The 17376-nt window shown below is 35.2% G+C and overlaps 1 protein-coding gene across 5 annotated transcripts in view; it reads left to right on the forward strand.

The window, feature by feature from the left end:
- LCOR (ligand dependent nuclear receptor corepressor) overlaps positions 1–14429 on the forward strand; it is a 46633-nt gene extending 32204 nt beyond the window's left edge. For all 5 annotated transcript variants that reach the window (XM_072424418.1, XM_072424417.1, XM_072424419.1 and 2 more), the window contains one exon: positions 3988–14429. In XM_072424418.1, coding sequence (XP_072280519.1) covers positions 3988–8314 — 4327 coding nt within the window. In that variant the 3' untranslated portion in view covers positions 8315–14429. The remainder of the gene's footprint in view (positions 1–3987) is intronic.
- The last annotated feature ends 2947 nt before the right edge of the window (positions 14430–17376 follow it).

Consider the following 17376-nt stretch of genomic DNA (forward strand, 5'->3'; position numbering starts at 1 on the left):
GTTTTTAAATTATAATTATTATATATCTTGCATTAATCTAACCGTTTCCGCTATAACAGGAACCCCCTACACACCTATTGACCTCATTTCAATATACTGTTTACAGTTTGACAGAATTGTATAATTTAATATTCTCTTGTACTGTAGTTTATATTTATTTAGATTTTTTTGTACTGTGTGATTTAAACTTTTATTTTTTTCCTTGCTATGATCAATGTCTTATGTAGTAGAGCACTTATGATCACAGTTAACTTTTTTTTTGTTTTGTTTTGTTTTTTTTTGTTTTTTTTTTTTGATTGCACTACATAATTATTTTTTTAATGCAGTTCTGATTTTGACTGGACTAAATAAGATATGTCTTATTGTATGTGATAAGTACTTTTAAATTTTCAAAACAAAAAAAAAATCCATGTGGTTCATTTTATTAAATTTCTTTGGCATTGTATGTTGAAAGCGCTGATTCTGTCGTCGTGCATGTGTAAAAAAAATTTAATGGTTCCATTGTATTATTTGACCATGTCATTTTAAAAATGAGAAAAAAAATACATTCCCAGCTGTAATGTTGTGTATGGTAGTTCTCACTGGATGCTAGACTTTTCAAAACCACTATTCTTCTAATAAATTTGTTGTGAAAAAAATGACTTATTTGCATATTATGTGTTTTGTACTATGAAGAGAGTCTCGTTTTATAGGAACATCTGCGACGAAACAGAACACAATAGATCTATTTTATGGGGCTTTTAGATTAGCCGTTGCAGTACTTGTCTGTTTTAATGTTTATTACAGCATTCCTGTCTGCTGTCTAGAAATCAGAATGGGTGAATTCTGGCAGTGGCAGCAACATAGGAAAATCTAAAAAGGTGAAACTTGAGTGTCAATTCTTTTTTTTTTTTCAAGCTTCAGTTTTTTGGCTTTTTTTATGAGTCATGCTCTTTAAACTGGGTTATTTTTAAGAACACATTTTATTGCTATCCAGTCCATACAGACCACACCTGCATTTGTTTTTCCCGCTAGATTGACATTTGGTTGATGCAAGACTTTTTTCCCTTCTTTTTGGGTTTTAATCAATGCTACTTTTAGTTCCAAAGTGTAAAATGTAACCACATAATTAGTAATTTTTTTTTGGAGAATAGTTAATTGATTTTACGGAAATGATTTGTATGAAATTCTGAGGATGCTCAGCTTTTTGACAGATACCCGGATTGACCAGGAAGGTAGTAGGGACCTGCCTGATTGCGCATTCTTAAAATACTTTAAAAGACTTTCTGCATTTTCACTAGTCGCTAAACTTGAGGAGTGAATTAGCTCTGTAACACAAGAATCTGATCAAACTGTATCATACACACAAAATGTGACAGGAATGTGCCCAATTCTTCCTATCCAAAGGATCCTCTCTTGGGGATCTTCTGCCTGCGGAGACACCAATGACTGGTTTATTTAGTGTTTTTTGTTGCTGTGGTGACACCAGTGTTTATCTGTAGACACCAGTCCCTCTGTCTTCTGTTGCAGTGTTTTACCCCTATTATCTTAAAGTAAATCTTACCCTGAAAAGACAATAGTGTGCTACTGTGTATTATCAACAATTCTTGTGTGCTTCTTTAGGAAACACCGTTTTATTTTAACTATATCTTGCAGCTTAGGGATCTTTCCCAATGCAGTTACACGGTGGGGGCAACTGATAAACATGCCTGTGAAATATATTGGCATGGCTACCTATAGTCCCCACTGAAAGCACATGTGGCAAGGTGAAATTACAAGAAAGATAATTAGCCGATTATTTTAGAAGCCACCTGTGTCTTGACTCTATGGTCGTTAAAAGTATGTATATATTTTTACCAAGCAGTTAAAGCTTGATTCCAAGCTTTTGCTGTGTTTTATAGCTGTAAGACATGTGAAGTAATTCATCCTTAAAGAATAGTTTGTGAAGTTTAGTTTCGGTCCCTATCATGGTTTACATCCCCTGCTGTTCTATATTAGGACTGGCAGGCTGACAAGTCTGTACTGCTAGAGATAGAGGGAGAGGAGCTGCTTTTTCAGTGCCTTTTGTAAACTTTGGAGATTCATTTCTTTAATGTTTATAGTCTGGTTACCAGTCATAAACTTAATTTAGCTCCAGTGTGTTTCTGCAGTCTTCAGGAAAGTCTTGGGTATTCCCCATGTGAAAAAGGCAGAGAAATTCTGCTATAAGAGTATCCCATGACTGGCAGCCTTGAGTTTGCTGAGGCTGCTGGTATCACATAAAAGATGGGGGCTCCAGCAGCAATCTTAGACCTTGTGGCTGTCTACACAGGGGAATCTTCTACAGCATAAAGTAAATATAATAAAATATATAAAGTCAATTAGACAATCATATAGGTTAAATGCATGTAATATCTTATTGGAATATTGTTAAAATAAACAGCATTTGGGTCTCTTTAATGAATGATTTGAACTTAAAATGAAATTTGAACCTGGTAAAAATTTATATTGTAATGGGGTTTAGATCTTCTATAAAGCCATTTCATTACCTATGGAAGAATTACAGTTTTAGCTAACCCATCAATGTTTGCTGGCCCAGGTCAGTGTGAAGTTACAGATGTTGGTTTACAATTACACAATAACTTGCTCTATGACTTGAGCTACGAGGATATACTCAAATAATTCTTGCAACCATTTGCTTTTTACAAAATGTTTTGTGAACTCTTTATTAATTAATTAGGGGGACTTTCTTGTACTACGTGTGTGTATATGTGACTGTCCACTGATACTAATGGAAGCAGGACAGCAGAAGAACTATATTATATATATATATATATATATAGTAGTTCTGCTTTCCTGCTTCCATTAGTATCAGTGGACAGTCACATGCCCAGTCCATTTTTAAAAGTATAGATTGCTGCAGATACAACATTCAGCCAACATAATGGTTTGTCATTGATTTTCAAAGTATAGAGCTTTTAAAACCCCAGGGCTCTCTGTTAACGATATATTTTTTCTGAAAAAATATGGAAGGACAAATCTAGGTAGTAGCTATGAGGTTTTGCAACATTTAAAATAAGTCAGATTCCGAATGCCTACTCTTTGTAACTTCATGTTCATTTATCCAGATTACTGGTGCACTTTACAAATATTAAGACCTTTTGTAAAGTTTCTCATTTATTACAATGTAGACAAACTCCAAAAAGGCAAGAATTTTTTCATAAACCCATTTTCTGTGTGGAATATGAATATAAATGTGTATGGATATTTTTCTGGGAATTTACAGAAACCATAAAATATTGCTTGCAAATATTGTGGATGGTGAAATTGGAATATTAAGGTTTGTAACGTCCAATATGATGTACAATTATACAGGTAGACCAGTATATAATAACCAATGCATATGAAGTACACATCTTTGCAATTTTCTTGTGGAGAGGCCAATAGGAGCAAAGAACCAGTGGGAGCCCTTTATATAATTTTACATTTACGTCCCTTCGGCCACTTCTCTTCAAGACAATATCCAGGCTTTTTTTTTCTGGCTTTTTTTTTTTTGTCAAAATCTTTAAAGATGTTGTAACATGGTTAGGCACTTTAACAAACACAGAGGAAAGAGGTTTATGTCCAACAGATTTTGGAAATGGCACAACCAATTATGACTGTGATTGTTACACTGCAATAAACTCTCTCAAGCTGTTCTCCCAACTCTGTACATTAATTTAGGTCAGTCATAAGTGTTTATTGCCCTCCATTTTACAGCTACCCTGTGGTTTTTCACTGCATTATCAATGATGTTCTGGCTTTGGGATTGTCACGTTTGTTTAGCAGTAGAATAAAATTGATTCTGGAATGTTCAAGGATCATTTATTAAGTTAACTTAAAGCCTTGCAGGTTAAATCTTTGTACTCATTTCTTATAAACATTTGAAGAACACCAGTACAGTGCAATATCTGTTTAGAAGAATTTGCTAGGGATGTATTTTAGCATGTAATTTCTTCACTAACTTTATTTTTTTTTTTTCCTTTCCAGCACACAAAAAAGAGAGAGAGAAGCTGTAGTTCCCTGCAGTACGACAATTGTAACACTGGAAAAGTTCATGGTTAAATTGTGTGCTCATCATCAAAATCAGTTTTTACGTGTTTTAAATATTTTGTGCACTGAAAAGCCCATCATAAATTCCAAAAGTCAAAGTGCCTCTATTTTGGATTTCAGTAACTCTAACATGGAAGGCAGTAGCCATTACAATTCTGACCAGTGTACAAGGAAAACGAATATACATTCAACTAGCATAGAGACTTCCATTAATCCTGCTACAGTTTATGCAGAGATGGAAGACTGCCCAAGGCAAGTGTCATGGAATATGGATATTTTAAAATCTCCAATTGTTGTAGGCGTTGAGGATAGTTCAAAGATGGCCATTTTAAAAGATTGTATTAGCCCCACAAACCAACAAGAAGAAAATATTACAAAAAACCACATATTACACGTTAATACGAATGAGGAAAATACTCAGCTGCTGCAATCAGATGAATCGGGGTGCACTAAAAAAATGGAACATTTAAAGACTGAATTTCCAGAATGCTGTATTCTCTCACATTGTAACTTAACATTGGCTCCAGTAACCAGTGCTCAGGAAGCTGAATTTTTTAATAACTTGCCTAAATGTGCTGATAAAGAAAATGCACAGTGCATTAGTCCCAGGCAAACCAGTGTGGACAAAGACAGTGACTGTAAATTAAAGCAAAATTCTGAGCAAAATACTGTAGTTGTAACAAAACGTGGAATTCATGTAAATCATTATGAGAGTTTTCTGCCTCCTAATGACAACTCTGAATCACCTTTTCATAAAATTAGGTTGCATGAAAATTTCAAGCATTCAAAAACTCCTAAAAGATGTAAAAATACTCCTTGCTTAAGGAAAAGTGATTGTGATAATCAGTGTGATGTAGTTTACATTACTGAACCAATTACAGCACCATACCACTTTCAGCAACAAAAATCTTTTCCCTATTCACGGTACACTGCAAGAAAAAGCACCAGGGGATGTCTTTTTGGTGATGAATACAGTCCGTTTTCCACTGTTCGTACACTGGTCAGAAACTCCAAAGTTGAGGATAAAGGGAACAGCGCATTACATTTTGCTAAAGCATTAATTAATTCTGACGGAGTTATTGCTGACACACTACCTCTTACCAATGATGTATCATTGGTCCATTCAGAAGAGACCTGTGTGGGAATAGGTACTGTTAACTCCCTACCACAACATGGAATGATCCAAGACCTATCTATATGCAAGAAATCTGAAAACACTGATGAAATCTCAGGTATGGTGGAACAGCCAGTAAATGAAAGGTCAGACTCTTTGTTAGCCGTTTTCTCTCTTGTACGTGATGGAAATGAAAATCCATCCTTTTCAGGACCCCATCCTGCAAATGAAGTTTTGCAAACAAAACCCGATGAAAAGTTGGTGCAAATGGATAATTTGCTAGATGCTAGAAATATACACAGAGACCACCTTGAAAATGCTACCCCAATGTCATTAGAGAAGATTTTGCATTCTGAGCATAATAATGTAGATGAGGTTGCTGCTAATGAGTTTTCACAGAAGCCAACAGTTGAACAAATGCATGTCCCTTTATCAAACTCCCCTTCCACTAGCTGTTCAGTATTTCCACTCTCAAATGAAATAAAAAAGTATAGGATGTCATTTACTACACCCTACTACACAGAACTGCTTAGGAAAGTTGAGAATTCTATACAAATGTTTAAAAATTGTGACATTTCACCTGTGCATTTAGGTTCAAACACCATAGCAAATGGCACAATGGGAAAAACTTTTGAAGACCTAAATTATTTGAATCCTTTAGAAGAAAATACAAAAGAATTTGGCAAAGGCAGCTCAAATGTTACAAGACCAATAAAAACTGAGACATTTCAGGAAGATTACATTGAACAATCAAACGCTGATAATTGTTCTGTTCATGTGGAGCCTATAGGGAAAATAGAATTTAAAAAATTAGAAACAGAACCTTCAAAAAGAATTGATTGCTTAACAAATTATAATCATGTTAATAGGATTTACAACAAAGATGTTGACCATCTTATAGACACATGTGCTAAAATATGTGAGCGAAGTGACCTCCAGCTCAAAGAAAGGTCTGTCACAAAAGATGATATTCAACAATGTCATTCTGTTATTTCATTTAAGCATGACAATAATGTTGATGTGGATACACCTTCACAAACCAAAGAGATAAATGGAGAAAAACATTCTAATACAACCAGAATAGACACACTGGACAATCTTTTACCAAGCAACAATACTAATAGTAAAAGCCCCATGCCATTAAAAAGAAAGCTCAAAAAGACACCTATCCCGACAGACAGACGCCTTAGAAGCCGTGAAACTCAAACCGACATGTCTAAAAACAAAAAAGCTTCTCTCCAAGTTCAGATTTCTCAGTTTGGAAGCATGAAGTCCCCACATAGGTCCGTGGAGTTTAGTACTGATTGTGCTACACCGTATGGACTTCTAACACAAATTATTCCAAAATCTGGAGAAAGCCTTGAAGGTGAAAATTGTTGTGTCCAGTTCTTAAGCAACCAATTTGCTGAAGAAAAAACCTTACTTTCTGAAAGAATGTTTAAAAACACATCTACCTCTACTCCAAAGAGGGTGGAAAATGTGAGTGTCAATTTTGAAATAAGCTCCGATCAGAGAAAAGTATTTTTGTGCTCAAAAAGTAAAAATTCTTTAAAGGTGGAGGATGAAGAAAGTATCTGCAGCCAAGTCATTTCAAAAAATGATTGTCCATTTAAAAGTAAAAAATGTAATAAGCAGATGCCAGCAGATACATCAGTTTCCCTTGCTCGGACAAGGAGTAAAACAAAATGCACCAAGGTACATCCATTGACAGAGAGTAAGGAGGAGATTCAAAAAGCAAAATTGGAACACCTGTCTGCGGAAAATGGGAAGCCATTTAAGAAATCCCTTGCATTTACGGACATGGACAATTCTTTACACAGCCTTGAAGATAAAGAAATGATTAGACCAAAATTTATAGACTGGTATTATGAGGAAAAAAGCCAAGAACGCGTGTCCATTTTCAATAACAAATATTCCTCTGTTCACAATAACTGGATTTCACTGGAGAAAGATGGATCAGTCGGTCCTAAGTCTAAAAGTAAAGCTGATAAATTAAAAGAAATCTGGAAAACCAAGAAAAGAGCAAGGAAAGCTAAATCTATGGAAGAGACACAGAGATATTCTCCAATACAAATGCTTTTTATGAACTCTTTTAAAATATCTGATATTTGCAAATGGTTTTTGGAAACAACGGAAACCAAATCTTTAGTAATTACTAAGAAATTGAATACCCGTTTCCCTGAAGAACACCAGCTTCCTTTTCCTCCTGTACAGAGGCATCCAAGCCCAAATTTATATCCTCACACACTACAAGCCGAACGCTTGAAAAAACACCTTAAAAAGTTTGCTTCTGCATACCCGGCATGTAATAATGCCAAAACTCAAAATGCACTCTCCAAACTTGAGAACGGAGTGCAACTTGTTGAGTCTTCAAAAATTCTGGTCAAAGCAGCTAGTAACTCAAAATACCCTGGATCAAATGTTAACAAAAATAAAACTACCAGTGCCCGCATCCTCAGAAAGTACAATAATTTTAGAGAAAAACTACATCATCCATCTGCACCACTAAATAAAAAACATCAGGCATGCATTGTACAAAATTCAGCATCAAAAATCGATCCTGTGCAAAACAATAGATTACCTTCTTCGAAACTGAATTCACAGACTGTTGCAAACTCCCCTGCCTTTAAACTTGTTCAGGTGAACGAAAAGCAAAAAGCTAGGAAACGTCCCAAAGATGACCAGTCAGCACAGCAAGTCGTACAACCGAGTAAAAAAAGGAAGATTAAGGTGAAACCACAGCTGGATAAAAATAGGCACAAGATCCCAACAAATTTACTAACCATAAAAGTGGCCCATAAAGTAAAAAAAACAGACGGCGTTTCACAATTCCAAGCTTCAAAAAGGCAAGAGGTGAAAGTTCAAGCGGTCAAGGCATCTGCTTTAAAGAAAGGGAAAACAAAAACGCCTAAGCAAAAAAAATCCAGCAAAACGCAACTTGTCATTCGAAATTGTCAGACAAGATCATCTAAACAGCAACTGGTCCCCTCTCCTCTGTCAGAACAGAGAATCCCAAGAATGTCGCAGCCGTTGATGAAGGAACGTCATAGAAAGCGGTGTACTAGTTCGAAAGTGGTGATAAAAAACCCGCATCTGGAGAAACGAAAAAACAGGTCACGAACAGACTCTTCCACACAAAGCAAGAGATGATAACTTGAATTTAAATTAGATACTCAATTACCTGTGTTTTGTTGTACAGCTATAACTTGCATTAATTGTGATTATTTTTAAACTGTAGCAAACCTACCGTTAACCATGCTGTTAGGAATTGTAAGGCTTGGGGTATGGAGAAGGGAAGTGTAAAGTTTGTTTTTAATTTTGTTATTGGTGCTCAAATAAATTATTTAGTGTAGTTTTATTCGTTTAAAACCGTGAATGTTTGAAAAGTACAGTGCCTTATTTATCTTTTCTTTTTTTTTTCTTCATATTTAGAAGACATGTCATTGTGATAAACATTGCATTTTATACTTGATGCACAAGCACTTGTACTGTAGCATAAATCAGTCACACCTATATTTGCTTTGTATTCCAATGACGTCTCCCCCCATTTTTTTTTTTTTTTTTAACACAAATAACATTTTTTGTTTGTGTTGCTAGAATTGACAGGAAACTTTTGAGTTAATGTTAAGTTGATAAAAAATCTTGGGCTTCCGTTTTATCCTTACTGCCACTTGCTGTGTAAGCAGCCATTTTCTTAAGCTGAACCAAAATCCAGAATGTAGCCTGTTGGTACAAAACTGCAAGGTTAAGGCAAAATAGCCTTTTATTTTTAACATGCTGTAGCTGAAGTAATAATATTTGTATCACAGGCTTGGTCTGAATTTACAGGCTTACATTTTTTATTAAATGGCTGTTTAAGGACATTTATTTTTAGAATTGACCGTTTATCAAAACCAATACTGAATAGTCAGATTAGTAAGCACATTGCTACAGTTTTTGTGTTGTAACCTTGGTGAAATCAGTTTTTATGTTTTAGGTCACTCTGATCACATCAAATTAGCCCTAGTTTGCATTGCTTTGCACGCTTAAATTGTTTATGTTCCAATTTTAATTTACTTTGTGTGCAAACTGAGGCTTTATTAGTTATATATCATTTAAAATCAGTGTTTTGTAACTTAATAAAATGAAGAAGCCTTGAAATAACTTTCAAGTCTTGGGGAACCCCTACTGTAATTACTATATCCACAGCTCACAGTATATTAGAATGGGGGCAGTGAGAAGAATGCATTGGTGGCTAGTGGGGAAAAATGTCATAGATGGCAAAAAAGATTATTGGGGTTACTGGAACTGACCTAAGAGGCACAAAGTGCTTATGGCTCTAGCAACATCTTGAGAAAAAGTGGTCTAATACAACACCATAATGAAAACGGTACTTGCTGGGCTATTACACAAACACTGCAGCAATTGCATTTTAACCTAATATTTTTGTTTTTTTTCTGTTCGTCATCATTCATTTTAAGTGATTTTGTATTTTTAGAACGTCCATTTTTCCTGAAATGCATTTAAAAAAAAAAACAGGCTTGTCAGGTCATGTATCAACATATATGCATCTAGGTCACAAATATTCTATTTATATATCAACTAATTTGCACTCATTTGAACATTGAATTTGCACAAATGGACTGATAATTGAAACTTTTGTGTTTAAGTAAGCATTAACTTGTATAGATAAGACTTTTGTGAAACTTTTAAAAGTATACATTTTCATCTGCGTCTCATCAGGAAAAGTAGTTTGTGATTTTCCTTTTTTACCCCCAAGATGTGTAATTATTGCAATAATGACATTTTTCAATGTAAAAATAGGTATAATTGGAAAAACCGACAAATTCTACTGTAAATTCATATTTTTTACCAATGGGGAATTTTGTACTGTTTTATTCGTAAATCAATAGCAGGAAGCGGAACAGCACACATTGATTTTAATGTGATACCTACTCTGCAATCCTTTGTGAATGACATTTGCACTGATGAGGGTTTTTTTTTAAAAAAAGTATAAAGCTAATTTTTGCATACCTGTATTCCAATTTGATTAAGGAAAATGTTGTGCATTGAAATGAATTGATAAAAAACATTCCAAAACATGTGAGTCTCAAAAAAAGGTGTTTCTAATTCTACAGTTAATTTTTGTATTATTAATATTATTGATCTGTTCTTCCGTCTTTTTTCACTTTGGGACCTGTTCTAATAAACCGAATTGGTGCTATACATACAGGGTTTAGAGTTTGTGCACAAAAGAAACCATATCATTGTGGCTCTTACCACTATATGCCACTGACGTACATTCATGAATTTAAAGGGTTCAATATTACACGGTTATCATTTCTTTGTATTTTCATATTTACTCACTGATCTTCTGCACTGAAGTTCTAAGATTCCAAAATAATGTTATGGTAAATGAGGGGAGTACTTCCACGCCAACTAAGTTGTCTCCTTAAATAGATTTGTCGTACCCTTACTTTATTTTGTTTTGGTTTTCCACTCACGCTTAAGCCAAAACTTCTTGAAGTGAAGATGGAGCAAACACAGGCAGTACATGTCTGCTACACATGCATATTTCTCTTCTCTCCCCCCTTCTAAAAACTGCAATTACACTAATATGTGTAAAGAAAAATGGCTCCAAATGAGGGAGCTCACCGTTTTGCCTCTGCTGCACCTGAATCTTAAGTAGCATAAGAGTTGAAAGAGAACACCTCCTTATGTAAAGAGAAACAGAGTACTCTGTAGTCAGCCCAAGGGGAACCCAGTAGTAGGGCTGACCACATGGTTTAAACATTTATCAAAGTACCGTTGTCAACTCATCCGAAGAAATTTGGACAATGCTGTCTTGCCGCCAGAATTACTGGCATGCTTCTGTACTTGCAGTATTTTTGAAGCAGCAAAGCATGAGGAAATATGCATTCATTGCAGAGAGATATACTGCATATGTTTTTTTTCCACCCCAGGCCTATAATTAAAGCACACTTTTCTTTCTTGATTTGAGTTTCAGAACCAAAGTATGTATATCATTATACATTTTTTATGAATTGGAACTTAGTGAAAGGACAAGAAGTCTTTTCCTTTCACTGTAGGTTAACCACTCTTTACCCCCCTAGCGGTAATCCTGAGTGTGACTCGGGATGGATTTACTATTGAAAAAGCGGTAATCTCAAGTCACAACCGGGGTCGCTTAAAACATTAAAAAAAAAAAAAATCTTCCACTGTTGTCCCCTGGCGTCCTGCTGGTCCCTGCAGCTCCTCCGGACACTTCTTTCTTCGATCCTCTCCCGGCATGTGCAGAGACGATCTCTGAGGTTTCCCAATACTGTCAGTACGGGCTGGAGGAGCAGCGGGAAATTCAAATAATTTTGTAATTGTATTCAATACAAAATAGCTGTATTGAGCCCAATACAAAGAAATCTTTATATAATATATATATAATTATATTAAATATATATATTATACATGCTACTGTACAGTTATATTACATTTTTTATTTTTCTAACAGACTTTTGTGTTTTTTACTTAAAATTTATTAATAAATGTATTAAATATTCAACATATTTCAGTTAGTTAAGCCTAAGAATTATAGGCCTACAATGTAAAATGAATTTCCATGCAAAAAAATGCTTTTTGCATGTAAATATGGACAGAATTAGAATGCTAGGGGGGTTAACATTTAGGTTCCCGTTTGTTTTGTCTTGTCTTTGTATATAACTGACAAGGTTAACACACTGGTTGGTGAGTTCCAGTCAAAATTAGAGTTTAGTTATCTAAGCTGTAAGTTTAAACCTCTAAAAGTTTTTTTTGTTTTTTTTTTTTTTACACAGTATAGCTTTTAATCTAATAGTCTTTTTTTAAGGCTATATTGCACCAAAATAAATCTGAGCTGCTTGAAATACTCACAGGAAGGCAATGGTGCTTTTTCTAAAGAGTTTTTTACCTGCTAGTTTAACCATGGATAATCTTTGACTAGAGGAGACGGCTTCCAGGAGACAACTTAGCTGGCAAAATGTAGTTGGGTGAAGTTTGGATGCTTCCCATATACACAACATCGCAATTTGCAGCATGATCATGCTTTGTAGGAGCATTTGAAATTACCATTTTTCTAGTTGTTTTTTTTTAAACTTTATTTGTACTCTGCAAAAAAAAATAAAGATTTTACCCCATATCTAGCCCCCTCCCCACATGCCTGAAGTGTGTCTCTCAAGGCCACAGGGATCAACCTCAGGGGAGAGGGACAATGATTCCTATTCTTTGCAGGGAGTTTAAGGTGTACAGTTTAATAACTGATTTGCAATGACACCTTTTGGGACAGTTTCTCAGCCAGATGGTTGAGCTCATGTGATCCCTTTTATTTGACTTTTTCACAGACAAAAGCCTGTTCTTGCAGTAAAGATGGATGTCAAGGGTCTTGAAAAAATTTCCCTTGGTAGTCTCTTGCAGTTCCTCTTTATAGTTATGATTATGCTTGCTAAACCTACCAGGATTTCTGTGAACAGATTTTTTTTAAACAAATTTATTTTAGTGATTTCCAACTTTTACCTTAAGATCTGTGAACATTGTGTATTTAGGTCTTCTGTGCAGCCCTTGAGTACTGGATTTGGTCAGTCTTTGTCTTACTGAATTTAGGGTATAATTTTAAAATCCTTGCTGGTAGTAGAAATGCAGTGTTTAACTCTGAATCTGTCACAGCCTTTTGATCTTTTTCTTTATCTCCGTTACCTATAACTGGTTGTGGTTGCTTCATGCTTCCATGGTCTTCACACCCCTGAGAGCAAGACATCCAGAGATTGGCAGTACCGATTTTGCTTTTTGCATTATTACAACCTGCAACCAGCTTTTCAGTTTGGATGTTATGTGAATAAATCTTTGGATCAATAATTACCCGTGCGTTGCTCTGAATCTCTAGCCTCCCAACCATTAAGATGGAATGTTTTAATCTACTTTCCAAATGCTATAGACGAAGGCTCACAATTGCATGTCTGAGGGACTCCTTTGTTCACTAAAGACCAAGGACGCTTCTAGATTAACAGCTATATTATCACTTTCAATGAATAATATCTCTGTAAGTATGAAGGTCAGGTGGCTTCTTTGTGCAAAATAGGTCTAATTTTGTGGTCTGTCAAAATTAACACATTATGGTGCAAAATACCTTGGGAATTGATACTTGCAATCACTAATGTCTGCCACACTACATCTAAGTCCACTTTATATAGACAGGTTTTTTTTTGTCTTTGTTTCAGTATGGTTTCACTGCAAATATTTAGTTAAGAGCATTTCTAGATGAATAAGTGATGCAAAAAGGATTTGTGGTCAAGTGAAACCTCCAGGTACGGTGGACATTCCTTGAATTACTGTCCTTGCTTCGGTCCACCACTTTGGATATGTATTAAAGTCACCTCAATAGTTATGTCACTGCTGAGTATTGAAAAAAAATCATATACCTCCCTGCCTGCCCTCTCAGAATGCTTGAGGAGGCATTATGCTCTCAGAATAAAGGCAGGGGGCCTTGTTGGGGTATCAGGGTATAGGTTGGTACATAGAAACTTTACTGAATTTGGGGTGCCAGAAAGGAGCCAATAAGTAATAGAATTCACAAATCATCTTTGGAACTTAATTTGTATTTGGTCAGCTATGAAAATAATGAAAATAAATAAGCTGTCAGACAATTATTTAGTATAAGAGCAGATGTTAATCTATGGTAGATTCCACCATGTGTGGTCAATATATCCTCCATCAACTTTGTGTGATTTCATGTGTTTTTCTGTAAATGCTGTTTGTCACCTAAATCTAGGGTTTAATAGGCGGTGTGTACTAAGAAACGTATCCCTTTTACAGGTATGTACCTGTGCATATTGAAAAGCAGAAGATTCTGGTAACCCATACATTATTCCAGCAATATGTTCTGTATTATTTGTGGCAATGCCTCTGCTATCACACATCATCCACATATCTGTTCTTGTGTGTTCTAATTGTCGCTGTGTACAGAGCCATCTCCAAAACAAGTTCAGGGATTTTGAGCTATCCAATATTTTTGTATTGCAGTGTCATTTTTGTAGAAATTCGGGGGTTTAGAATTCATTTTTGACAACTGTACAGATACTGTGAAAAATACAATATGGTATGGTTTTATTGTTTTCCAATGATTTGGGGGTATTTAAAATATATTTTAGAAGAGAGAAATAAAACAATGTTTGCTTTTGTTTCCTGTATATTTATATGAAATCGTGATTTGTTTCAGCTTTTCTTTGTCATAATGAATATAAAGATTTTTTTCAACACTGAATAGTCTGGTCAATGTAACTAACAATTTCAAATCTTTTTTGTAGACATTTTGCATAATGAAAAAGAAGAAAAACATTTAAATTAATCCATTTATTTTAAGGATCATTGAAAAATCAACCAAAGGTTAGTAAAGATCTATAGATTAATCAAATGCAGAGATTTGTTCCACCAAAAAAATACCCTCAAGAATACCTATATAGAAATCAATGATTTTAGAAAACCTTTCATGACTCATACCATTATCTGAAATAAAGAAATACCTGTGTGTTTTACACGTTTTTTGTGGAACTAAAGCCAGCGTGATAATGCAGTTATTAAAAACAAGCATCTTCTAGTGGTGGAGAAGACTTGGAATAGAATTTTTTTTTTTTTAAATATATGTATTACTATTTTCTTTTTTTTAATTACTTTTCCTTAATTCAAATAAGGAATTTGGCAAAATGAGTTTTCAGAGAAATGCTAATTTCTGGAATCATTAAACCACTATCTTATCCTCACACAATTATCCATAGCAGTGATGAGCAGTTCTAATTTAAGTCTATGGAAATGGCTGTGGTAGCAAACTGCCCTTAAACCTTACATGTAGCATCTGAAAAAATATACAATGTGGATGTCTCCTCTTTCGGGGGGGGGGGGGGAGACAATTTCTAAGATTTGTTCCAAAGTTATCTTTTTTTTGCAAATTTAAACAAAGCCCTTATACAGTAATCTGCATTTTGGTACACCAGACTCCCCTCTGGGTAGCAAATAGTTACTAGTATTGCAGCTCAGTGACACTCCCTTTCAGCTTGATAGTTCCATCATGATAAGAATGGACAGCTTGTCAGTTCTGCAAATGAGTGGAAATTATACAAAAAATTTTCCCTTCTCTGTCAGCATAGCTAAATGGCTGCCAACTCGCTGACATCTCTCTACACAAAGCCCAGTGTTAACAGTTATCTGATGGCAGGTGGTTTCTGAAAAGTGCCTGGCGGTGAACCCCCTTTAAAGGGGCTGGGGAGAACACTGTATTTAGGTCTATGTAGTGTTAGTTACCTGGCACATGTTTTGTAACACTGAATAATAAAGAACAAATCTGGTTGAATTGTAACTAACTACTTGGAACCATGTGTATTAGATTTTCCTGACTGGTGTTAGTTCATTGAGATCTCTCTTTTAAATTATGGGTAGTAATGTGTCCTTATGATGTGTTCAAAGCTGGGGAAGATATACTACCTCACTATTGCTTTTACCAGTGAAAGACCCATCCGTAAAATACCATAAGCAGTTTGGGCATATGTTGATTCTTTCATTTAAAAAACAGAATGTTTCACAGGCCCATCTTTTAGCTATAAATAGTCCTAGTTAACTGAATTTCTATTGATGTATACGCAAGAAAATTAGACTCCAAAGTTATTTGTCATGGAATGCACCATGAACTATAAATTTCAACTGAGCTCTTAGATTTTTGTATAATTGTCACTTACTCTGTGTGACTCATGATGTAAAGATTTTTCATATATCTTTTAAGGATATAGTGTGGTTCACAGGAAAGTTGTTAACACACACAAAAAAGCCCTTCTTGACAAAAAGTGCCATGGTCTTGGAAATGGGTTCTGGTTAATTTTACTACTGTAAATCGAGATGCAGTTCTGGAATCAGAAAATGGAAATTTCCATCAGACACTGCATGTATGTCCTTGTAACATATGCGGCAAATACTTTTAATTTAAAAGCTTAGACAGGTCAAACCTTTGTTGAGATTTTTTTTTTTGTGTGCAGGAGATTTGTAACTGGGACCTACCCTGTCCTAGAATCCTTTTTCCTCATTATCAAATATTTATATTGCAAAGTGTACACAAGGCAGTTATTCTTTACCTTGAGAACTGTCTGCTGCCTGTTATGGAAACTGAAAATATAAGCAACCTAATTTGTACAGAGTTCAAAGGTTGCTTTTCCATATCTGTAACAATTGTAGCATAAAGTAAACAAAGGTTATACTGATAGTACATTTTGTCATATGCACCCACACCCCATGTATTGCTGGTAACTTGAGATGTATTGTGCAGGGTATGAGGCTACAGCAGAATCACTGTTCCTGCAGTGTTACTTGTTTTTCCAATTTGGATTTACATGGCTGGCAACTATATGCCCCTAAGCATATGTATTTCCTCAGATAAGCCATAAATATAATAAACTGACTATATCGTTGTAAAAAATGCATCTTTTGTTTTAGGCAGATATTCCCTGACTCTGTGTCTGAATCTTTACTGAAGAAGGTGTATCGGGCACCCCTAGAAAGCATTGTTCAGAAACCGAAAACCTGATTATCATTAGACTTTATGACCAGCAGATCTTACAGGTGTTTGTGTACAGCGCATAACGTAATAATAAAAACGATTTATTTTCAGCAAAGGTAACACATTTTGAAATTTTGCATAAGTAGTACAATTATGTTTAACCTAATAAAGTATAGTTAAATATCCAACTATAGCAAGTAAATTCAAACATTAAAGAAACTTTTATGTGAACATTTACTTTCCAGTGTCTGCATAATCAGTACGCTTACATGGAGCCTCCTGCCAAGGAGAACAAGAAGTCGCTAGCTCTGCCCAAGTCCAGAGACCACGCAATCGATACCTTGGCGTTGGTCAGCTTACTAGATGCTAAACAAATTTGAGTTGGACAAAAATAGAAATATGAGCTGTTCAGGTCTTAAAGGCAACAGCTCCTTTATATATAATCAACAAACAAAAGAAGGACTAATGCAAGCAGCAGCACCAGTCATTATGCTTCTATTCATTGCAGACCTGAAAAGTTCCCGGTTTTACCACTGACTGACAAGCATTTTCTTCTTGAATGCCTGACCTTGACTGAGCAGTAAGTGAAAGTGGTAGTGTTTTATAAAGGTATCTATGCTCGGCCAGGTTGCTGCTTAGCAGATTTGCTCAACTGAAGCATCAGCTGTTA

The sequence above is a fragment of the Pyxicephalus adspersus genome, chromosome 10 (genome assembly GCF_032062135.1).
Source record: "Pyxicephalus adspersus chromosome 10, UCB_Pads_2.0, whole genome shotgun sequence".
NCBI lineage: Eukaryota > Metazoa > Chordata > Amphibia > Anura > Pyxicephalidae > Pyxicephalus > Pyxicephalus adspersus.